The sequence below is a fragment of the Dreissena polymorpha genome, chromosome 5 (assembly GCF_020536995.1).
Source record: "Dreissena polymorpha isolate Duluth1 chromosome 5, UMN_Dpol_1.0, whole genome shotgun sequence".
Lineage (NCBI taxonomy): Eukaryota > Metazoa > Mollusca > Bivalvia > Myida > Dreissenidae > Dreissena > Dreissena polymorpha.
Window position 1 is genome coordinate 21,944,445 of NC_068359.1, and position 25,927 is coordinate 21,970,371.

General features: G+C 36.5%; 1 protein-coding gene and 2 long non-coding RNA genes across 6 annotated transcripts in view; 1 reads left to right on the forward strand and 2 right to left on the reverse strand.

Annotated features, from left to right (window-relative positions):
* Positions 1-25,479, reverse strand: part of LOC127832034 (trichohyalin-like) — a 37,943-nt gene extending 12,464 nt beyond the window's left edge. Inside the window, exons 1-9 of one of the 4 annotated variants that reach the window (XM_052357172.1) lie at positions 25,289-25,479; positions 17,662-17,724; positions 15,890-16,028; positions 12,142-12,235; positions 9,053-9,209; positions 8,730-8,793; positions 2,472-2,625; positions 2,117-2,266; positions 387-1,093 (exon numbers count right to left, since the gene is read on the reverse strand). In XM_052357172.1, the coding sequence (XP_052213132.1) occupies positions 387-1,093; positions 2,117-2,266; positions 2,472-2,625; positions 8,730-8,793; positions 9,053-9,209; positions 12,142-12,235; positions 15,890-16,028; positions 17,662-17,724; positions 25,289-25,355 (1,595 nt within the window). In that variant the 5' untranslated portion in view covers positions 25,356-25,479. Of the gene's footprint in view, positions 1-386; positions 1,094-2,116; positions 2,267-2,471; positions 2,626-8,717; positions 8,794-9,043; positions 9,210-12,141; positions 12,236-15,889; positions 16,029-17,661; positions 17,725-25,288 lie in introns of all 4 variants that reach the window. The other 3 variants (XM_052357170.1, XM_052357171.1, XM_052357169.1) reach the window with 3 other exon arrangements.
* On the reverse strand, positions 10,378-11,096 carry LOC127832040 (uncharacterized). Its single transcript, XR_008026638.1, has 3 exons — positions 11,040-11,096; positions 10,940-10,989; positions 10,378-10,889 (listed from the first exon to the last, which is right to left on the reverse strand). It is a non-coding gene; the product is annotated as an uncharacterized LOC127832040 (long non-coding RNA).
* A 12-nt stretch (positions 25,480-25,491) lies between the features above and the next one.
* LOC127832039 (uncharacterized) overlaps positions 25,492-25,927 on the forward strand; it is a 43,804-nt gene continuing 43,368 nt past the window's right edge. Inside the window, exon 1 of the long non-coding RNA XR_008026637.1 lies at positions 25,492-25,574. This is a non-coding gene — a long non-coding RNA (uncharacterized LOC127832039). The remainder of the gene's footprint in view (positions 25,575-25,927) is intronic.

Genomic DNA, 25,927 nt, shown 5'->3' on the forward strand with positions numbered 1-25,927 from the left:
ATGTATGTCACCAACTGAAAAATGCAATACTATAAACTAATGTATGACATCAATGGCATTGCCATAATACTAGCTCATTATAAAATCTGTACAAAAATGATACAAACGCCTCTACGCTAATACATTAACTCTTTCCCCCATAAGAAGCAAAGTGAAAATGGCTTTTGCAACCAGCATAAAACCAGAACAGCCTGCAAAAATGTATGCTGTTTGCTGCTCATCAGTAACTAAGGGTTGGAAATGAAACCTTTAAAACTTGAGAATTTAGTAAGAAAGGTCTTAAGTTAAATTTAACTTTCTAAGGGACTACAAATGCTTCAAAATACATATTTAAGTGGTAAAGTGTTAAGCCCTGTTTTCCCAGAGCGAGGCTCATATTTACTTACCCATTATGTGAGAATGCTTCATCGTCCTGCAGGCTATTAGGTGGTGAGGGCGAGTCAAACATCTGATCACTTTCCTCCGAACGCAACCGACGACGTAAAGCATCTGGGGGCTGTGAAGCCAGCCATCGTTCAACGTCTGGCTTATCTTGTGGCAAAATTGCTGGGTTAAAATCCGGTTGATTTCGAGTGTTATTCAAGTTTGTGTTTTTCACTTTTTGCACATTTTGAAAGTTTTGCATAATCTCACGAGAGCCACCTCCTGAGTGGTTTAATGACATATCACCAGAAGCTTGTCTTCTTGGATCAGACCTCTGTCCATTTGATGCATGAACTGATCTGAGTCTCTCAGAATCTTGACCAGATCTATGTCTCTCAGAGGCCTGATCAGATCTATGTCTCTCAGAAGCCTGCTGATCAGATCCATGTCTCTCTGAGGCCTGACCAGATCTATGTCTCTCAGAGGCCTGACCAGATCTATGTCTCTCAGTAGAGGCTTGATCTGCAAGTCTATGTCCCAGAGTAGGCTGCAGCCTTGGGTCGTCAGCTGGAATGAAGTCATCAGACGACCCCGGACTGGAAAGGTCATCCTGCTGATCCCCATCTCCGCCATTGTTCTCCATGGAGAGAATGAAGCTGTTACGTCGGTACCGGCGGTGGTCATGGTCGGCAGGCCGGCGGGGCAGAGGTGGGGGTCTCTGGGCTGCCTCCTGTGTAAAACAGAGAGATGTCAATATGAGCCGCGTTCTTGGGAAACTGGGCTTTATTCATATGTTGAGTGTCCTTCCAGATAAGCCTGTGCAGTGCGCACAGCCTTATAAAAGACAACACTTTCTGCTTTCTTAGATTTTTCATTTATTTAAAAGGAAGTTTTTCCAAACAAAAATCCTGTCCAGGACAAAAGTGTCTTCCCAAACTGCAAAAAAAAGACTAATGGAACACACCACTTTATACACATGCATTAAGCCCCATTTTCTCAAAACGAGGCTCATATCTACAAATAATTCATGATGTTGCCAAGGTGAGGAGACAATTAACAAACCCAAGAGTGCAAGTCAAGAACTCTTGAACTTCCAAAAGATCTAGCCAACCAAAAGAGCTTGTGTATAGTATGAAAGATCAAAGACTGAACATGTTGGTGTGGCATACTCTCTGAATGAAACATTGAAATTCAGATAGTAACTTGAATGTGAATATTTTCCTAAAACACAACATTGGATAAAATGTTTCTTAAGTTAAGCAATCTTTGGATATTTTGCCTGAGTCCGTAATCATAAAGCTCCTAAAGAAAACTTTGAGAAAGTCCTTGAATAAATAAATATCACATTTTGTGAAAACTGGCCTTAATGCATGTGCATAAAGTGTAATCCCAGATTAGCCTGGGAAGTCAATACCAGCTTACAAAGAACATTTTCCGCATTTATGGTATTTTCCTTTTAAACTAAGTCCCTTCTCAGTTTAAAGTCTGTTAACTTAAAGGCCAAAAGTGTCATCCCTGATTAGCCTGTGCAGATCGCACAAGCTAATCAAGGATGACACCTTGCACACATGCTTTAAGCCCAGTTTTACCACAACTCAACTCAAATTTGGCTACACCTTTTTCTTCATTAAAACTTAAACTTAGCCAAAAATAGAAGAATTTTGCCATAGCAAGGCGAATTTGGCTAAAGAAACTTTTGAGCCATGGGCAGCCCTGAACTAAACTCAGACACGCACACATGCACCTCCCCTACCTGTGCACGTTTAGCCTCTTGTTCCTCTTTCCACTTCTGCTTGGCCTTCTTCAGTCGTATCTTCTCCTGCTCCTGCATGATCTCTGCCAGACGCGCGTCCTGAGCCTCTATCTCCCGCAGCTTCGCCCGGTCAACCTCCGCCTTTGTACGCTGCATAAAAGGGAGAAAAATTTTCATCACAAATGTATATTTTTGTAGGAAACATATTTAGTTTTCACTGTTCCTGCTTATAGACTTTGTCTACTTAAACATAAATAGGTTTAAAAAAACTTCCACAAAAATGACCCGAGTTATGTACCTTGGTCGACCAGAGTTAAGTTATTTGGTTGACCAGAGTTATGCCCCTTGTCCCCACCTTGTGTTCCTGCTCCTGCAGCAGCTTGGCCAGCTCCTCATCCTGCAGTTCCTGGAGCACCTGCCTGTGTGCGGGGTCCACGTGGTCGGGCAGCTTGTAGAAGTCAGAGAAGTCACCGTCATCCTCGATCTTGCCACTTGGGGTCACCCTGTAACTATGGAGACAACAAGGCTTCAATGCAGAGCGGCTGTGTGCTTTTTTCTTCTTACAAGATTTAAAAACAAGAGCACCGCCTTGCGGGTGCAGACCGCTCATCTATTTTCTTTTTAAAGGTGAAGGGACTCTCATTTTCAATCACAAAGGAGGGAGGAGTGGAGTGAAGAGGGGTGTATAGTGTGGGGTTGTGGACATTTATTACATTATCTTCCAAAAAAGCGAAAAAAAAAAAAAAAAAAAAAAAATCCGGGGGGGGGGGGGTTGGGGGGGCGATGGGGGGGGGGGGGGGGGGGGGGGGGGGTTTGGGTGCGATGGTTGGACGGTATTTCAAACATAACCATTTTTTAAAAAAAAATGGGGGGGGGGGGTATAGTGTGAGGGTGTGGTGGTAATTTGTGAGATGATCTTAAAAAAAAAAAAAAAAAAAAAAAAAAAAAAAAAAAATTAGGGGGGGGGGGGGGGGGTGGGGGGGGGGGGGTATAGTGTGAGGGTGTGGTGGTCATTTGTGAGATGATCTTAAAAAAAAAAAAAAATAAAAAAAAAAAAATAGGGGGGGGGAGGGGGGGGAGGGGGGAGGGGGGGAGGGGAGGGCACGGGGGATGGTTTGGGTGGAGTCTATTGTGGTATGTCAGGTAAGAGTAGTTTCATCAAAGTATCAATCAAATCTAATCATAAATAAAGAAGTTATGGCAATTTTAGCAAAATTTAATAATTTGACCTTGAGAGTCAAGGTCATTCAAAGGTCAAAGTAAAATTAAAGTTGCCAGGTACAGTAACCTCATGATAGCATGTAAGTATTTGAAGTTTGAAAGCAATAGCCTTGATACTTAAGAAGTAAAGTGGATCGAAACACAAAATTTAACCATATATTAAAAGTTACTAAGTCAAAAAAGGGCCATAATTCCGTAACAATGACAACCAGAGTTATGCAACTTGTCCTTTTACTGTACCCTTATGATAGTTTGTGAGTGTTCCAAGTATGAAAGCAATATCTATGATACTTTAGGGGTAAAGTGGACCAAAACATAAATCTTAACCAAATTTTCAATTTTCTAAGTATAAAGGGCCCATAATTCCGTTCAAATGCCAGTCAGAGTTACATAACTTTGCCTGCACGGTCCCCTTATGATAGTTCATAAATCTTGCAAGTATGAAAGCAATAGCTTTGATACTGTAGGAATAAAGTGGACCTAAACACAAAACTTAATCAAATTTTCAATTTTCTAAGTATAAAAAGGGCACATAATTCTGTCAAAATGCCAGTCAGAGTTACATTACTTTGCCTGCACAGTCCCCTTATGATAGTTAGTAAGTGTTGCAAGTATGAAAGCAATAGCTTTAATGCTTAAGGAATAAAATGGACCTAAACACAAAACTTAACCAAAATTGTCAATTTTCTAAGTATAAAAAGGGCACATAATTCTGTCAAAATGCATGCCAGAGTTATCTAAATTTGCCTGCCCAGTCCCCTCATGATAGTAAGTAAGTGTACCAAGTTTGAATGCAATAGCATTGATACTTACTGAGAAAAGTGGAACTAAACGCAAAACTTAACCAAAATTTTCAATTTTTTAAGTATAAAAAGGGCACATAATTCTGTCAAAATGCACGCCAGAGTTATCTAACTTTGCCTGCCCAGTCCCCTCATGATAGTAAGTAAGTGTACCAAGTTTGAATGCAATAGCATTGATACTTTCTGAGAAAAGTGGACCTAAACGCAAAACTTAACCGGACGCCGACGCCAACGCCAACGCCAACGCCAACGCCAACGCCGACGCCGACGCCAAGGTGATGACAATAGCTCATAATTTTTTTTCAAAAAATAGATGAGCTAAAAATTCATGTTACCAAGACTGAGTTGATCATGTAAAACAACTAATTAAGTTAACATGTGTTAACCCTTTACCACCTAGATACTCTCTCACTTTGATGCATTTGTAATCCCTTAGAAATCACATTAAATAGAAACCTGTCTTCATAGATTCATAATTTAAAGGCTTCACTTTCAACAAAATTGTACAGATGAGACACAAACAACATTAACCTGAACAACCTGCGACTGATTCTAGACATTGTCTGGATAATATTTGGAAACAATTTTCATGATACACGCCCGTGACCTTGACCTTTGACACATTGACCTCAAAATTGTATTGCTTCTTCCTCTCCTCAGGAATAATTAACCCATTTATGCCTAGTGTCTAGAAAAAAGGCCTTGGCAAACAGTGTAGACCCAGATGAGACGCCACATGACGCGGCGTCTCATCAGGGTCTGCGCTGTTTGCTGAAAGGAATTTCTGTAAGAAATATTCTAAATATAGAAATAAATATACTAGACATCCCTAATTTTTTTAATAAATTGATCCAATTTAGAAGGATGGGAGAGTCCACTAGGCATAAATGGATTAACATTCTGCAGATAATTTTGATGATCTTCAAGCAAAGCATTTCACAAAAGCCTAGTATCATGATAAATAGTCTGACTCACCTTAACCCTTTCAGTGCGGGAACCGAATTTTAAAGGCCTTTGCAAACAGTTTGGATCCAGATGAGACGCCACAGAACGTGGCGTCTCATCAGGATCCAAACTGTTTGCTATTCTGATAGTATTCTTTGAAAAAAAATCAAAGAAAATGCTAATTTTAGAAATTCAGCAGACGACATTTTAGCAGACAACAAATTACCCAGCATGCAAAGGGTTAATTTGTTTTCACAATTATTAACCCTATACCACTTATTTTTACACATTTGTAGTCTCTTAGAAAGTTACATTTAATTAAAGACCTTTCTTACTAGATTCAAGTTTTAAAGGCTTCATTTCCCACCCTTAGACACTGATGAGCAGCAAACAGCATAAAACCTGAACAGACTGCAAGTTACTTGCAGGCTGTTCTGGTTTTATGCTGGTTGCAAAAGCCAATTTCACTTCGCTTCTTATGGGGGAAAGGGTTAAGATGATTTTGACCATCTTGTCTGATTTGCCGTTCACAGAGGTTGTCTTTTTTGTTATTTGAGTCTGACTCATCCGTGAGTTTAAGGATTAATATGTGTATATTCTTATAGTTAAGATAAAAATTTGAAAGTGACCTAATTCTGAGTTTGAGAAGGGATATGTCACATAATGTCTATATTCATAATGCTGAGATTTGAGATTATTGAGAGCTGACAGACGTTCTCCATACTCAGCTAAGTGGAAACTCAAAACTCAGCTTAGTTGAGCTCAAAAGTAAAGACTGTTCTGAATCATAAGACTGGGCTCATGTGACCTTAAAGTCAAAAGCTGTCTTCCATTTCCCCAGAATACCAAATAAGATTCTAAAATTATGTTGAAACAAGAGATGTGTTTGTCAGAAACACAATGCCCCCTAATGTGCCGCTTTGATTTTTTTTTTACCTTTGTTCTTGAAGGATGACCTTGACCTTTCACCACTCAAAATGTGCAGCTCCACAAGAAGTAAGTAAGAGATTGAATGGAGAAATGATTTTTTTTTTACCTTTTACCTTGAAGGTTGACCTTGACCTTTCACCACTCAAAATGTGAAGCTCCACGAGATACACATGCATGCCAAATATGAAGTTGCTGTGTTCAATTTTATAAAAGTTATGATAAAACTTTAACCAAGGTTAAAGTTTTAGGAAAGAAAAAAAAAATTATATTTCACCTTTGACCTTGAAGGATGACCTTGACCTTGACTTTTCACCACCCAAAATGAGCAGCTCCATGAGATACACATGCATGCCAAATATCAAGGTGCTATCTTCAATATTGCAAAAGTTATCAAACTTTTAAGGTTAAAGTTTTGGACAGAATGACATACCGACAGGACAAAAACAATATACCAATGATCTATCCATACGGGGGCATAAAAATCTGATATGCAAAAGCATGCATGTATAATCTAAGAAAGCAATAAGGAAAACTAATGCACATAAAAAGTTTAATTGCAAAAATTGTAGGTTATGGCATAGCTGATATAGCTTATATTTACTCTTATTTTATAAACACATTATTGCCAGCATTACTGTTGACCATAAGAAAATATATAAATAAATCAAAATGATGATAGCTTAAAACTACTGTTGACAAGCATAGGAAGAATTGACAGCACTAAGAACTATGAAAAAAAACAAATATCACCCTGTTGAATTTGAGCCTCCCTCTTGGAAAACAAGGTTTAACCCTTTCAGTGCGGGAACAGAATTTTGAAGGCCTTTGCAAACAGTTTGGATCCAGATGAGACGCCACAGAACGTGGCGTCTCATCAGGATCCAAACTGTTTGTTATTCTGATAATATTCTTTGAAAAAATTCGAAGAAAATGCTAATTTCAGAAATTAAGCAGATGACATTTTAGCAGACGACAAATTTCCCAGCATGCAAAGGGTTAATGCACATGCATAAAGTAGTCCCAGATAAGCTATAGCAGCAAGCACACGGGACACTGAATGCACATGCATCAAGCCCAGTTTTCTCAACATAAGGATAATTTCTACAACTGATACTACAAGAAATTGTTTAACTTCTGCAAACATTGGTCTACCAATCTAAGATTTTCTAAAGCCAACCTTGAAGATGTTAAAAATCTTCAACCACATGACCTTCACCTCAAGACATGCCCACAGACAAGTGTAAGTAGTTTCATGCATTTCACACACTATATTCCACACAGGGACAAAGACAAGGTATGCAGGTGGAAAATATATATAAGCCCATGGAAAACAGGGCATTGATGGCATTTTTCATTTAAAGGCAGTATATTCTTAAAAAGTCCAGTCTAGGCTGAAAGTATTGTCCCTGATAAGCCTGTGCAGACTGCACAGAGTAATAAGGGGTGACACTTTACATACATGTACAAGCATGAAGATTTGTTTTCCAGGAGCGTGGCTTATATTTTTTGCATTCATTTGAAAAAAGAAATATTGTATAATCGTTCATGTTTTATTGGTATGCTGTTTTGTTTAGATTGGTATACAGCCTAATTTCAATAATATATTGTATGTATTGTGGCCTTTTGTGTAGATTATTACAGGGTACTAACATCAGATTACAAACAATGAAAACACAACTAATATTAGTCAAACTGTTATTCGCTATTTTAGCCGTAAATGTATTACAGAAGCAATTTAAAGAAAATTATTTCTAAATGTGAAAAAATTCATCAACTAATTCTGGCAAAATGAGGCTCAATATGCTCTGAAGTGGCAGGCTAAGATGTCAATATTACACAATGCTGGGAATTAGAAACAAATCATAGGTGCCATGGCAATTGTGTTTACATGTCAATTTTTTCATATTTTTTTTTTCCAAATATATAATGTTTTGATTGTTCCATAGATTGCACACGATTCTTATTAGAAATGTTGTACACAATTCTTATTAGAAATACATGCTACCAACTACCTACACTAAAGAGTACATTATACAAAACAGAATGTATTTGTAATGAAGCAAGTTGAACCAGTTTGCAATATTTTGGCTCTACAAGATTTTGAACGATTAACTATAAATAGGAAAAGACTCTTCAAAAATAAAATCCAATCTTAAACAGAAAATTTACAACACACCAACACAAACATTTTCAAATGTATTTGTCAAACGTTAAATGTTCTTACTAAAATTACCCTTAGAATGCACTTGAACAAACAGAAAGACCAACAACATGATGCTACCGGACTCACTTTAGAGGCATGGGCAACATCTTATTCGGTATCAGACAGAAAGCAGGGTAGAATTTGGGCCCATTCCAAATCTCAACAAATTCATACATTGTTCCCATAGTCTGCATAAAAATAAAGGTTTAAATCAAAACAAAATTTAAAAAATATGAGTTTCACAAGATTGAGTTCATCTCCCTAATCAGCTCAGTATGTAGAACCTTAGAAAACACTTAATTGAAAAACATTTTTATTCTCAATTTAAAAAAAGAATTGGTAAACAAATTACAACAGCAACATTTCCTAATTTTAAGAACAAAAGACACAATTTTGCCTAATCCTAAGGGCCCTGGACACATACTCAAAATGGTGAAAAGCTACTAATGATGGGCAGAGGAGTGGTGACAGGGGACAGTGTTAGTAAAGGTCCCACTACCTGCAACAATACCTCTGGTTTTGACCTTCGTGGAGGTCAAGGTCACCCATGTGCTCCTCAAGGTCATCTGTGCTGCCTAAAAATAGATCAAGGTGTAATTTGCTTAAAAATAGATCAAGGTGTAATGCAACATTACATTTTAAATACTTTCTTAAACCGTTTACCACTCAGATGCCCATTTTGACAAGTGTATTCTCTTCAAAAATGAAATCAAATATAAGATCTTTCTAAATAAGTTAAAGTTTTCAAAGCTTCATTTCCAACTCGAAGATATATATGAGCATTTTTTTTGTAATTTGACCAAGTGACCTAGTTTTTGATCTTACGTGTCCCACCTGAAGTCTGTCTCACATGTAGTCTGGCCTCCTCCGTACGCTGCTGCTGTGTTCTCTCTATCTGCTCTCGCTCCTTCTTCAGCTTCTGCAGCCGCTTCTTCTCCAGGTATCGCTCGTATCGCTTCTTCTCTTTCTCCTGTACACTCTTGGCAAACTCCTGAATGGATGAAATACAAGAGTTGTCCCAAGGCATCACGCTCACTTTTCTACCGCTTTTATAGTTAAGATACATTTTCGGCCAGTCACTTAATATAATGACTGTGACTAATTATTTGATGATGAATATCTTTGATAGTTTAATATATTTTTAATTACATTTAAAATTCTACATGATACAACAAGAAACTAGACAATTCCACAAAAATAGACTTTAAAAGTTAATCCAAATACCAATAATAATAAAAACAAGAAATGTGTTTGTGAGAAACACCATGTCCCCTTCTGCTCCGCTTTGACTTAGTATTTTTGACCTTTGACCTTGAAGGATGACCTTGACCTTTCACCACTCAAAATGTGCAGCTCCATGAGATACATATGCATGCCAAATATCAAGTTGCTATCTTCAATATTGCAAAAGTTATTGCAAATGTTAAAGTTGGCGCAAACCAACAGACCAACCAACCAACAGACAGGGCAAAAACAATATGTCCCCCACTATAGTGGTGGGGGACATAAAAATATAAAAAAAGTGCAAACATACATTGTCTGCATATTAGCTACCTATACATACATTTAAAAAAAATCCACTAACAAAGATATTCCATAACAGAAACATTTCATAATCGCCAATGACCCATGATTTGACACAGACAGCTGCATTGTGCCAATATTCATGGATGAACAGTACAATCTTTAAAGCCTCTCACTCCAAATTCTCTATTTCTTGAGGCTGACACAGCAATGGTCTTGTGCATTGTTTTAATCAGCCAAGGAGGTGTTTTTATCTCAGCTTTCACTGACTGCATAGCATGCATGTACCATTACAAGGAGAAATAACAGTGAAGAGATAAACACGGGATTGTAAACGGGATTGTAAACGTACCAGGCCTTGTTCAATCTTTAAGCAATTCTCACTGACATATCCCCCTTCCTCTGACTCCTGACATACAGAGGTATTGTGCTCATATGAACTATCAGCCTACTGTGGGCACTTTGCAGTGTTCTATTAACACACAAAACCACTGCTAACTTAAATGAGAAACAATGGAAGCCAAGGATAAGAGATTCCATTGCTTGATAACCACGTGGAGAGGAATGGCCAAACATCGCTTACCCCAGACTTTTTTGTGTTCAGGGAAAACTGAACTTAATGCATACCAATAAAGTGTTGTCCCATCCAAGCCTGTGCCATCCACACAGGCTAATCAAGGACAACACTTACCGCATAAACTGGATTTTACCTTAGCTGAGACTTCCATGAAACAAAATACATGTATCATTTAAGAAGAAAGTGTTGTCCCTGATTAGTCTGTGCAAACTACACAAGCAAATTTGGGCCGACACTTTACGCACATGCATTTAGCCCCGCTTTCCCAAAACAAGGCTAATAACATTCTGGATGCAGTGTATTTTCAATAATTCTGTCAATATTTTAACTGGACCACAGGGGCCTTAAAAAAATCCCCAACTTCAGGAAAATACAGAACTCTTTTACACATGTATATATCATTCTGCTGCAGTGTTTTACCTCGTCTGTGAGCTCTATGTAATTTATACCATTCTGCTGCAGTGTTTTACCTCGTCTGTGAGCTCTATGTAATTTATACCATTCTGCTGCAGTGTTTTACCTCGTCTGTGAGCTCTATGTAATTTATACCATTCTGCTGCAGTGTTTTACCTCATCTGTGAGCTCTATGTAATTTATACCATTCTGATGCAGTGTTTTACCTCATCTGTGAGCTCTATGTAATTTATACCATTCTGCTGCAGTGTTTTACCTCGTCTGTCAGCTCTATGTAATTTATACCATTCTGCTGCAGTGTTTTACCTCGTCTGTGAGCTCTATGTAATTTATACCATTCTGCTGCAGTGTTTTACCTCATCTGTGAGCTCTATGTAATTTATACCATTCTGCTGCAGTGTTTTTACCTCATATGTGAGCTATATGAAATTTATACCACTCTGCTGCAGTGTATAAGCTCATCTGTGAGCTCTATGTAATTTATACCATTCTGCTGCAGTGTTTTACCTCATCTGTGAGCTCTATGTAATTTATACCACTCTGTTGCAGTGTATTAGCTCATCTGTGAGCTCTATGTAATTTATACCATTCTGCTGCAGTGTTTTACCTTATCTGTGAGCTCTATGTAATTTATACCATTCTGCATGCAGTGTTTTACTTCATCTGTGGGCTCTATGTAATTTATACCATTCTGCATGCAGTGTTTTACCTCATTTGTGAGCTCTATGTAATTTATACCATTCTGCTGCAGTGTTTTACCTCGTCTGTGAGCTCTATGAATTTATACCATTCTGCTGCAGTGTTTTAGCTCATCTGTGAGCTCTATGTTATTTATACCATTCTGCTGCAGTGTTTTACCTCATCTGTGAGCTCTATGTAATTTATACCATTCTGCTGCAGTGTTTTACCTCGTCTGTGAGTTCTATGTTATTTATACTATTCTGCTGCATTGTTTTACCTCATTTGTGAGCTCTATGTAATTAATACCATTCTGCTGCAGTGTTTTACCTCATCTGTGAGCTCTATGTAATTTATACCATTCCGCTGCAGTGTTTTACCTCATCTGTGAGCTCTATGTTATTTATACCATTCTGCTGCAGTGTTTTTTCTCATCTGTGAGCTCTATGTAATTTATACCATTCTGCTGCAGTGTTTTACGTCATCTGTGAGCTCTATGTAATTTATACCATTCTGCTGCAGTGTTTTACCTCATCTGTGAGCTTTATGTAGTTTATACCATTCTGCTGCAGTGTTTTACCTCATCTGTGAGCTGTATGTAATTTATACCACTCTGCTGCAGTGTTTTACCTCATCTGTGAGCTCTATGTAATTTATACCATTCTGCTGCAGTGTTTTACCTCATCTGTGAGCTCTATGTAATTTATGCCATTCTGCTGCAGTGTTTTACCTCATCTGTGAGCTCTATGGCCATCTTGTGAGCCTCATTCTGGAGCTGCTCCTGCTCCAACAGCTGCTTGGCAATCCTCTCATCCTCCTCTGCTCTGGAAACCAGCATGTTACCATAGTTATCATATCATTAATAGAATATTGTGAAGTTCGGCATTGCTTTGTTTAATTAGCATCTCCAGATTGCAGTAACAAGCCTTTATCAGCCATATCTCTGGGTTCGTTAAACAGACCCATTCATAAATCTAAATGGTAAGCAAATTTCAGTTTGAAAAAAACAGCATTCAAAACGAAACAAGAGTGCCTGAAAGGCCCAAAGTAGCTCACCTGAGATTCAAAGGAACTGACCTGTTCTGTGCAGCCCAAGATGTCATTAGAACAAAATGTTCTTACCAACTTTCATGACTAGTGAACACCCTGGCAGCCATGTTTTTGAACAGACAAGAACCATTTTCATACACATCCTTGATATCATTAAAAAAAAAATATTCTGACAAAGTTTCATGAAGATTCATGAAGCCATATTAGGAACAATGCCCGCCCCCTGGTGACCATGTTTTTCAAGCAACTGGAACCATTTTAAAACTTGTCCAAGATATAATTGGGACAAATCGTCTGACAAAGTTTCATGATGATTGCACGATAAATATGGCTTCTAGATTGTTAACAAGGTTTTACTATAGCTATATAAGGAAAAATGCCACACCCCCTTGGCGGCCATGTTTTTCCACCAACCGGAACCATTTTCGAACTCATCCAAGATATCATTGGTAAAAATCTTGTGACCAAGTTTCATGATGATCGAACAATAAATGTGGCCTCTGGAGTATTAATAAGGTTTTACTAAAGCGCCATATTAGGAAAAATGCCCCGCCCCCTAGTGGCATGTTTTAAAAGCAACCAACACCAATTTCGAACACATTCAAGATATCATTGGGACCAATCTTCTGACAAAGTTTCATGAAGATCAGAAAATAAATGTGGCCTCTAGAGTGTTAACAAGGTTTTACTATAGCAATATATGGAAAAATGCCCCGCCCTCCAGGCGGCCATATTTTTCAACCAACCGGCATCATTTTTGAACTTTTCCAAGATATTATTGGGATGAATCTTCTTACTAAGTTTCATGAAGATCGGACAATAAGTGTGGCCTCTAGAGTGTTAACAAGATTTCACTATAGCCATATAAGAAAAAATGTCCCATCACTTGGCAGCCATGTTTTTCAAGCAAACGTAACCATTTTCAATCTCATCCAAGGTATCATTGAGACCAATCTTCTGACCAAATTTCATGAAGATCGGAAAATAAATGTGGCCTCTAGAGTGTTAACAAGGTTTTACAATAGCCATATTTAGAAAAATGATCCGCCCCTGGCGGCCATGTTTTTCAACCAACCGGCATCATTTTTTAACTTGTCCAAGATATTATTGGGATGAATCTTCTGTCAAAGTTTCATGAAGATCGGACAATAAATGTGGCCTCTAGAGTGTTAACAAGATTTTACTATAGCCATGTATAGTCATATAAGGAAAAATGCCCCGTCCCTTGGCAGCCATGTTTTTCAAGCAAATGTAACCATTTTCGAACTGATCCAATATATCATTGAGACCAATCTTCTGACCAAATTTCATGAAGATTGGGCAATAAATGTGGCCCTAGAGTGTTAACAAGGTTTTACAACAGCCATATATATAGCCATATAAGGAAAAATGCCCCGCCCCCTGGTGGCCATGCTTTTTAAGCAACCGAAACTTTTTTCAAACTCTTCCAAGATATTATTGGGATGAATCTTCTGACCAAGTTTCATGAAGATCGGACAATAAATGTGGCCTCTAGAGTGTTAACAAGATTTTACAATAGCCATATATAGCCATATAAGGAAAAATGCCCCGCCCCTTGGCAGCCATGTTTTTCAAGTAAACTTATCCATTTTCGAACTCATCCAAGATATTATTGAGACTAATCTTCTGACCAAATTTCATGAAGATTGGACAATAAATGTGGCATCTACAGAGTTAACAAGGCAAATGTTGACGCCGCACAACGGACAACGTACGACTGACAAAAGGCGATCACAAAAGCTCAACATGAGCCTGTTGTGCTCAGGTGAGCTAAAAAAAAAATATTTAACTTAAAACTTTAATTTCATGATTTTGTTCTTATAATTTGAACTATTTTATGGTGTTATGTTTAATAACTTTTTCCAAAATCAGTGGACTTTTTGACCCCAAAAATTCCAAATCCAGAAATTGCATTTTCCTTAAATGGCCAGAAAAAGGCGTTGGTAACATATTATGCCCATGGTTATTTTAAATACTGCAATTGCTACCATGAATGTTATTGGGATGTCTACAGTGAGATTGCCATGATTGTGATGACATATCCATGTAAACCATAACAATCCCATCAGAAGTGTTGAATGTTTTCGTGAGATCACCATGGGTTTTACAGCATCTTGATGGTCAACTATGAGATTTTCATGTGGACATGGAAATACCCAAGGTTACCATTACTTTTTGATGTGTAACCCAGCATCTTGATGGTTACAATAACCCATGTGAGTCATTTTTTCTGTTTAGATGTGTACAGAAATTTATTATTGTGATAAATAACATATCTTAAAGTGCACAGCAAGTTTTCAGCAACCGACTTGTTTGGCTCACCTAGTAACAGTGCAATGGTTTAAGTCTCTACATGGATATCAACCCATGTAAACTTTCTTTATCTATATTTATTGCCATCTGACCAAAATTTTGTCATGATTTCGCCATTTACAATCCACAATTAATACATGTTTAAAATTCAAAAGCGATCTTGTGGTTAAAATTGGGCTCCGAAGAAAACCTCCTGAACCAGTCGAATTAGGTCAGAGTTGATCTTGGAAGTTCCTGGTTCAATCCCCACTCATGCAGCATTTACAACATTTTTTCCAGAGACACAAAGCAATGGTTGGCAACTGACTCAAAAATGTCTCTAAGATCTAAAGGATTTGCATATAATCACTATATACAACTGTAAATACAAATACAACTGATCTATTTTCAAATATTTAGTATCAGCTTTGCTTTAAGAAAAGAGGGATTAATGCATGTGCCGAAAGTGTCATCTCAGATAAGCCTGTGATAAGCACAGGGTAATAAGGGACGAAATTTTCCACTTTAATGGTTCTTTTTTAAATTAAAAAAAAGTATTTTCTTAGAGAAATTCCATTTAACTGAAAATTCATAAATTTGAAATCAAATTACAATTTTAATTTTATGAGTTAAACTTACCAGTCATACTTTGTTTACATATAGGATAATACTGCCGTGTTTTGGTCAGACTCGCTCAAATGCTTGCGAATTTACGACATAAATACGGTAGCAAGCGTCTGCTTGATCAAGATCGGCGTGAATATGCATGCGCCAATCAGTTTTACTTTAAGCGTGAAAACGGTCGGAAGTGCTTTTAAGTCTTACAATTTTTAAGAATATTTGGACTTATTTTGTAAAGTTTATAAGTTGTTTTTAGTATTTAACCATGGTGGAAGCGTCGCTCCATGTGGTGGATGATAGTAATTCACAGGAACATGGCAATTTCACACCTAAATCGACTTCGTCAGTTTCGAAAACACATAAATTGGACAGTCTAATCAGGGCGACACTTGACGCACATGCATTAAGCCCCGTTTGTCAAGAGCCTGACTAATTTTTTAAATATTAAATATAAAATTGTAATATTCCAAGAAACCAACAGTTAGGACACATACTGAGCATTCAATGCCTGAAGCTCCTGGAAACGCTCATTTTGCAGTCGCAATTCTTCATCTGTCTGAACAATTTTGGCGATCGGAATGTCAACCCTGACTGTCCTATTGTTGAAGCGATTCAATCCGTAGTGGCGGTCAACTGGAAATTGCAAAAAGTTTTCCATGGTAATATTAATTGAGTAAATGTGCATAAGGGCCCTCTCAGATTAAACTGTGCAGTCAGCACAGGCTAATCAGGGAGAACACTTTTTTCATTTATGGTATTTTTAGTTTGAAGTATGCCTCTCATTAGAGCAGATCCAGTTTAGGCCGCAAGTGTTGTCATTGATTAGCCTGTGTAAACTGCACAGAATACACAGGCTTATCTGGGGCAACAATTTACACACATTCATTAAACCCAGAATATCCACACAAAAAATCATATTTTTTAAAATGCTTAGTTGCAAACAAATCATTTAAGTGGACTACAAAAAACAGGTATCTGCAGTCACTGAGCAATTAACTTATGAACCTCTTTCTTGGAAAACTGGGCTTAATGCATGTGCGTTAAGTGTCGTCACAGTTTTCATTTAAAGATCTCTTCTAAAAGAAATCCACTCTACCAGTAGGTGGCAAGTGTTATCCCAGATGAGCTTTTGCAGACTGCACCGGATACTCTTGGACGACACTTTACGCACATGCATTATGCCCAGTTTTCTCAGAACGTGACTCATATATTCTGGACAGCAGCCAGCAAAATAATCACCACAACATGACATGCCCCAATGGCTAAACAAAGAGCCCCGCCCTCCTACCACTGTCCCCAATAGCTACACTGACTTGAAAACAAAGAGTTACATGGATAACACCTTGCAAGCTTTCTGGTCAGAAGAGAAGAGCTGGTAAACAAGATAATAACAAGGTGTCTATGTCTTGATTGTTAATGTACATTTAGTGTAATTGCTTGTAGCCCTGAAGATAAAAGTATGTGTAACTGTTGGTTTAGATTTAACATGAGTTAGATGTATAGAGATTTTTGTTGGATTTGTAGTTATGTGTTTATAAGTTAATTGAAAATAATGTGTGTTGTGTAATCACCAACACCACCACCATCATGGACATCAGCAGCAGCAGCAATCATCATCATCATCCTCATCATAATCATCACAACCTTGTGGACACTAACAATGATATCATTTATTTTACCCGAATAATATTTCACTGACAAATTGATGTACTAATGGTAACACAAAGAAACAACATTCTGCAGCTCCGTGCATTATGAATGTTTGTCTTTGTAGAAGTTACATGGGTGATAGAAAACTATAAGGTGACCAATTTGGAATTGTTTTAAAATTGCAAACAGCACCACTATACTAATTGTATAAATGCTACAATCAGTATAAAATAGGACAGCATTGTTTTTCTCCACCGATTTGGAAAAGGTGCCAGTCATTTTGATTGGGAATATTAATTTGAATTGTGTTGACTAAAATTGGGAAATTGAGGTTATTGTTTTTGTTACTTAAAAATACTAATAAGTTGAGAATAAAAGTGTTTTCTGTATTATAGTTTCTAAGGCTCAATTTATGGAGCTGGATGGGAGATCTAAATGTTGAGAATATTATTTTTTAATTATTATTTTTCTATGGAAACCTTCAGTTGTGAATTTAAGGCAGTCATTTGGGCCCCAAATTTGACCAAAAAATACAATGTGTTATGGACATAAAATGGATTTTCCCAAAATGTGAAGACCCTGATCCCATCTACTGTGTATCAGTTACTTGACATACTTTCCTCACTCTGTAGATGGTAGGCAAAGGCCCCGTCTTCATGTACTGCCCACTCCTGGCGCACTGAAAACCACCAAAAGAACTGACGCTTTAGAGAAACACACCAGTCTTGTATTGCTTACAAACATAAACCTGATACTAACATTAAGGCAGGAATGTATGAAAATGCCATTACAATTGGTACTGTTGTGAGAAATATCGTTACGATAAAGACTGTATATAATAAATAACGTAATGATCAATTAATTATATTTTTTTCATCTTACAGTCAAGTTCAATTACTTGAATGTCAACGTTATAATTCTACTCCAATAGCATTATAACACTTATCAACAACTTACACAAGACAAGCAAAATACTAATAAAGGTCTAAATTCATGTATTGCCGAAATACTAATAAAGGTCAAAACAAAAAAAATCATGTTTTGCCGAAATAACATTAATTTACAAAACTCACACACTTTTAATCTTCACTCATAAGTTATGCTTTACAAAGAATTCATTAATGTTTTATTAATATTTAAAGATCATTATAGTCCACTATCAGAATTTATCAACATCAAGTTGTGTAGCATATTTAGCGTTACTTTTTGTTGAGTAATAAATGTGTTAAAACAATTGTGTTATGCAGTTTAATCCTTGCACATGTTTGAACTAATACAAATATTTCATGTTATAATAAAAGTGAAAACAGAAACAGCAGTACTAATAATTTGTCTCAGTACATAACAAGAGCTTTGTCACAGTCGTGAAGTATACCCCCACATGCTGCATTGACACAGACTATTTTGCATGTTGTCTTCACAAAACAAGAGAAGCTAATGTATGGCAATTTTTAAGAATGAATTATGATAATGCCATTTTATCATTCATGGCCATTTTGACCTTTGAACTCTTGAATTCTTTCACATGACACGCCGTCCAATTACTGTGAACAAAATTAATGTACACAGTCATTATAAAATCTCACAATAATACATAGTTATGGCCAGTACAAGCTCATTTATGGCCATTTTTTACTTTTGAAGTGTGACCTTGACCTTGGAGATATCCACCTAAATCTTTGGCATGACACACCGTTAAATGACTGTGAAAAAATGAACCGATTAAATTTAAAATCTCACAATGAATGACATAGTTATAGCCCGAACAAGATCATTTATGGCCATTTTTGACTTTGGAACTCAAAGTGTAACCTTGACCTTGGAGATATCGACGTAATTCTTTTGAATGACACAACATCTAATGATTGTGAACAAATGTACAGAGTAATTTAAAAAAATTAAAATCTCACAATAAATGACATAGTTATGGACTGGACAAGATCATTTATGGCCATTTTTGACCTTTGAACTCAAAGTGTAACTTTGACCTTAGAGATATCGACGTAATTCTTTTGCATGACACATCATCCAATGACTGTGAACAACTGTATCAAGTTATTTTAAAATCTCACAATAAATAGCCTGGACAAGCATTTGACCTTTGAACTCCAAGTGTGACCTTGACCTTGGATATATCGACGTACTTCTTTCAGATGACACACCGTCCCATGATGGTGAACAAATGTACCAAGTCATTTTAAAATCTAATGATAAATGACATAGTTATGATCCAAACAAACTTTCGGTTTAAAACACACTAAGTGACCCCGTGACCTAGTTTTTGACCCGGCATGACCCATATTCAAACTTGACCTAGACATCATTTAGATACAACTTCTGGCCAAGTTTGGTGAAGATCTGATGAATTTTTTGGGACAGACAGACCGACAGACTGACCGACCAACAAAGTGATTCCTATATAGCCCCCATTACCAATGGTAATTGGGGTATAAATACATAAATAATCAATAAGTGAATATGAATATACAGATGGCAAATGGGTTTTTTGACATACGAGGCCAAAATATCTCCAAACCAGCCCACAAATCTGCGCAGTTTAGTCTTGATCGACCCTATCTGCAAATGTGGCCACATAACCTTTTGTGACTTTATAGCAAACTGTGTAACTCCTGATTATTCAGGCATAAGACACATTTTTGCATGATATATGGGTGTACAACTCATATTATTTACAAGTTGACAGGTTTGTACTGTTGGTCTTATGTAAAGGAGCTAAGCAATTAATAATTTCATTACAAAATAAATAAATTATCAAGACAATAGTGTACTATGCACCATATTTTATGTCTGCATCATTGCAATTTTATTTCTAATCTTAATGACAGCAAAACGTGTTTTACAAATGCAGAAATATCCTCATTTACATATTTATAATGTATTCAATTCAAACATTATTTTGTGATACAAAGAGTACATACTTAATAAGTAGTATAATGCATGCATATATAATTAATTTTCTGAATATTTATTGATTTGTCGAGTGGCTTGTAAAAAAGCTATTAGAATTTTATAAAGCACTTAAAGAAAGAAGCAGTTTACAATGCAGGGAACAGCTTCAACAGTATTTGTTATGGTCCTTCAAATGTTGTTTATAAACATTCATTTAACATAGTTTAATAGATTGATTTAATTGGTAGACAGTCAGTGGAAATAAATAATCTTACTCATTACAAGCTGGCATGGTTAAATAACCAGTATGATTATGTTATTTCATGTTCAGGGACTTTAAGAAGACTCAAATGCCCACAAATGGATCTCTTCCTCAAACATAATTTCCTTAATATAATGCAATTAAAGTTAACCATTGAAATTTGTCCTCTCTTATTCAGTTTTGAAAAAAAAAAACACTATTAAAGGACACATCATTTTCCCATAGAACAATGCCAGCAAACCAATACCTATTTAAAAATTTCTTAGTAACACTTCAAATGCATTCTGTACAACTTTTTCATACAGCCTGGTTCAGTACGTTTACACACACATGTACATAAGTATCTTAGTTTATAAAAAATGTGCCAATCTTTTTTGTTTCCAGAGAAATTAAACAATGAAAGCAATAGAATGGTTATAAAAAATAACTTTCCAGAAAATAAAATAGCTGTTTGTTAAGTTGGTATATATATAGTGGGGTTTTTTCCAACAGTATTTCTGCCATATCACAGCTTACCAATTCACATTTTTCCTGGGTTTGTTTTTGTACCATTACAGAGTGCACATGCCAATGATTGAAATCAGCCCTACTTAAATAAGAAATAGGGTGAAAAGGGAATTATTGACCAAGCTTTGTGACTGGGCCAAGGATTGCACCTTGTAGTCCAGCCCTCTACCAATAGAGCTAGCAAACAGCCACAACAAAACAAGACCTAAAACTTGCGACAGAAGGAACAATATCGCAGTTATTTGGGTAACCTGCAGTACATAACAGAACATAAAATATATGTACGATACATGTACACTGTAATTACAGGAGTTTTTCAATGATAAAAGCAGATTACGGTGACTTTTACCATGATATAAGTCAAAATGAAATAGACATAAGAAAAATCTGTTTCATATTGCAGTGCTCCAGCTAGGATTTGAAAAGGGCAGGGGGGGGCTTTTCTGTCAAAAGGGCACTTTGGGCGCGCAGTATTTTGTCAAAAGGGCACTTTCAAGCGCGTGGGCGTTTCTGGAATGTTTCCTCTTGCATGATAATTTATATGTTATTAATAATTGTTAGAATATATTATTCCCATTATTATTAAACAATTCAAATATAATGTCTACAATGAGGAATAAATTAATTACAATGTATTGTAATAAGAGATTGTTTATCATATGTAAAAAAAAAAAAAAAATTTTTTAGGGCAGGGGGGGGGCCTAGGAAGAGCAGTGCAGAGGTTCTGGAGGGCAGGGCGGGGCGTCCTTCAATTGAGGCCCAGCTGGAGCACTGTATTGACTTGTTTTATGGCTATCTGCATAAAATTAGCAATTTAACATCTTACTTAAAAATACTTATCATTACAAAGAATGTGTACTTAAGTAACATTGGTTTTCTCTGATAACAATGATATAAAAAAAGGGCAATATTTTTAAATGTATAAAGTAGAGATTTAACTGCTCTTGAGCACTATATATTTCTACTTAATTGGACCTATCTTAAGATGCTGTTTAATAGTTTTAAAAGATAACAGATTTTGGACCAGGGAACGCAAAAATAGATCAGCAAATGATTTGACAATATGTCTGTTAATAGTAACATCATAGTGATTGATTCATAATTAGTACAGTGAATTTTAATAAATATCATCAGAACAAATCACTTGTGAGAATTGTCTATGGGTATACATGGACTTCCACTGAAATGCTTTAAATGAAAGGCCCAAAGTCACTCACCTGAGATTCAAAGGAACTGACCTGTTCTGTGCAGCCCAAGATGTCATTAGAACAAAATGTTCTTACCAACTTTCATGACTAGTGAACACCCTGGCAGCCATGTTTTTCAACAGACCAGAACCATTTTCATACACATCCAAGATATCATTTAAACAAATATACTGACAAAGTTTCATGAAGATTCATAAGTCCATATAAGGAAAAATGCCCCGCCCACTGGTGGCCATGTTTTTCAACCAACTGGAACCATTTTCGAACTTGTCCAAAATATAATTAGGACAAATCTTCTGACAAAGTTTCATGATGAATGTACAATAAATACGGCTTCTAGAGTATTAACAAGGTTTAACTATAGCTATATAAGGAAAAATGCCATGCCTCCTTGGCGGCCATGTTTTTCCACCAACCTGAACCATTTTCGAACTCATCCAAGATATCATTGGGACAAATCATCTGACCAAGTTTCATGATTATCGGACAATAACTGTGGCCTCTAGAGTGTTAACAAGGTTTTACAAAAGCATGATATATAGCCATATTAGTAAAATGCCCCGCCCCCTGGTGGCCATGTTTTTTTAAGCAACCGAAATCATTATCGAACTCATCCAATCCATCATTAGGACAAATCTTCTGACCAAGTTTCATGAAGATCGGAAAATAAATGTGGCCTTTACAGTGTTAACAAGGTTTTACTATAGCCATATAAGGAAAAATGCCCCGCCCCCTGCAGCCATGTTTTTCAACCAATGGGCATCATTTTTTAACTCGTCCAAGATTTTATTAGGATGAATCTTCTGACCAAGTTTCATGAAGATTGGACAATAATGTGGCCTCTACAGTGTTAACAAGATTTTAATATAGCCATATACATGTTGTAAGGAAAAATGCCCCGCCCCTTGGCAGCCATGTTTTTCAAGCAAATGTAACCATTTTCGAACTCATGTCACAGAGTTACAAATATTATTTTATTATTTTTTTATTGTGATTGTTGATTTTTAGTGAATATGTTTGTATATTATAAGCAATGACTTTATTCATTTATGTAATTAACTTTTGAATAATTGTGTTTTCATATAGCTTTGCTTTGTTAATTTACAGAGCAAATTGTTTGGGAGAGTGAGGATGTGTCACAGAGTTACAAATATTATTTTATTATTATATGATTGTGATTGTTGATTTTTATTGAGTACATTATAAATTCATACAATACAATAGTTACAGTTTTAAAGATATTGAATTGATTTCTGTGAATATGTTTGAATATGATTTCTTTGTCTACTGAATTGCAGTAGAAGGTTACTTCATGTTTAACTTGATATTGATTACATTGTGTTAGTTACAGTCTTGGAAGTCTTCTCATGTTGAATTCACACTCAATATGCAGAATGTATGCTGACTGTATGCTTATCAGCTCTAGCTATAAATAATGACTGTGACTAAAGATTCTTAGACTAGGTGCTTATTAATTACAGTCTTTAAAAAGTAAGGTACTGTATGTTGGATGAGAGATAGATATGATTGGTCAGTGAGATGTGGGGTTGTGACTTGGCATTAAGGATCTGTATGATCGATGGATGAATGAGAGATATGATTGGTCAGTGAGATGTGTGGGTGTGACTTGGTATTAGGGATGAAAGGGTTTCAAAAGAGTGACAAGTTAGTTTATGAAGGAAGGAAGTAGAGGTCAGTAAGAGAAAAGTTAGAAAGTCAGTTACAAGTTAGAGAGACAGTTGGAAATAGGAGGATGGAATTTGTTTAATAAGATCTGATAAGAATTTAATAGAGTTAAGAAGGAATGCTTAAGAATGTAATATAGGAAGATGGAATTTGTTGAAAAATTATGTGAACTATAAATGAATAAAAAAGTAAACGCAGCAAGCGAGTTGTGTTGTGCCATTAATAACAAGGGCATAGATTTCCCCTGGTCCGGTTACACTCATCCAAGATATCATTGAAACTGCCCCGCCCCCTGGCGGCCATGTTTTTTCACCGATCTGGACCATTTTCGAACTCGTCCGAGATATCAATGAAACCAATGTTTTGACCAAGTTTCATGATGATTGGGCAAAAATTGTGACTTCTAGAGTGTTCACAAGGTTTCTCTATAGCCATATAAGGAATAATGCCCCGCCCCCTGGCGGCCATGTTTTTCAATGGACCGGAACCATTTTTGAGCTCAACCAACATATCATTTAGACAAACATTTTAAGAAAGTTACATGAAGATTGGACATCAAATGTGACTTCTACAGTGTTCACAAGGTTTTTCTTTTTTTTTTACCAAGTGACCTAGTTTTTGACCCAGCATGACCCAGTTTTGAACTCAGTCGAGGTATCAATGGGACAAATGTTCTGACCAAATTTCATGAAGATCAGACAATAAATGTGGCCTCTAGAGTGTTCACAAGGCAAAATGTTGACGACGCTCGACAGACGAAGCACGACAGACAAAAGGCGATCACAAAAGCTCACCATGAGCACGTTGTGCTCAGGTGAGCTAAAAACAGATAATGTGATGCTACTTATAATATATTACTCACCAAACAAAAGTGATTATTTAAGAGCTCAGCTGGCAACTTTCAAAGTTAACATACTATTAATATATTGATAATATAATATGGCACACTGAATCATGCTGCTTTTTGAAATACAAAATCAGCTGTGTATATATTTGTAAATTAAAGCCTTATAGCTGTTAAAGTATATATACATGTGTACAGACAAGGGCTAGGTGCAAGAACGTCACAATTTACAGAGCAGTCTGTCCTACGAGAAGAAAAAATTTACAGACCTGTTGTTAATTGTACAGGCCTCTTTTCAGACCCCTAGCATTATCTTGCTAAATCTCTAAAGGACAAAAGGACCATGGCAAGAATATAAATGTTCCTGCTCAAAACTGAACATGTTTCCTTTTGATTGCAAACTGGAAATAACAATAACAAACAAACAATTACGTCTTAAAATGGCTAATACCAAACAGTTTGCACTAGCAAAACCAACATACCTGTATTACCTAAAGCTGAAAAACATATTAAAACATCTTACATTGATCAACATTTACATAAATTTGCAACTTATTGATGAAACCTGAAATAAAGGTATTTTAAAAAGCTGTTGTTTTTAGTATTTTCTTGTAATGCCACTTAACTAAAAATGACTAAAGAGCACCGTTTAACACATACTGACTGACCATGTTCAATCACACACTTGCCAACAATATCATTATATAGAAATAAAAAAACTAAAACGAAAAACATTCTCAAACGAAATGATTTAGTCATTGTAACAGCAGGTAACATTCACATTTCTTCGTTCTCTTCAGAATATAATTGCATTCAAAATACCGACCTTTTTGTACCTTTCCGCGGATTGGCAGCGTGTTTTTAGGTACGTCCGAGCTAGCACCTTCAGCCATATTGCGTTTTCCGTTCACACATAGCAATTTGTGCACGAGAATACCTTACACAACCGTAACAAACTGTGAACAATATTTCGGAATGACTCACACGGAAGTTTACATTGAGAGTTGTCTACCCTCCTACACAATTGCCCCAAAGTAAAATGCGTAAGCGAAAAAAAAACTGACCACAAGACAGTGATCTTTTGCCCAAGGCCTTCACTTTTTATTATTCAAGTGAGTAGCTAAGACACGTAGTAATCATGTAATGTTATAGTAATCGTAATATCAAAGTTATTATAAGTTGAAAACGCATACATGTGTTTAACAATTACTATCATTTTTGCTGAACTGTTGGTAACAAGACTTAAATGCTCACGCCTATAAATGTGGCTTCCGGCAGGTTCGAGAAGCTCGTGCATTATAGTTTTAGGTAGTCACGCAGAATTAAATGATGCAATAGCCATTTCTTTGAAATTTCAAGTTGATTTGTTCACATGCATTTTAACATTGAACAGTTTGATGATTATTTCTTAAGATTGCGTCTCCAGTTAAGTGCAATATAAATAAGAATACAATATTACTAGTCC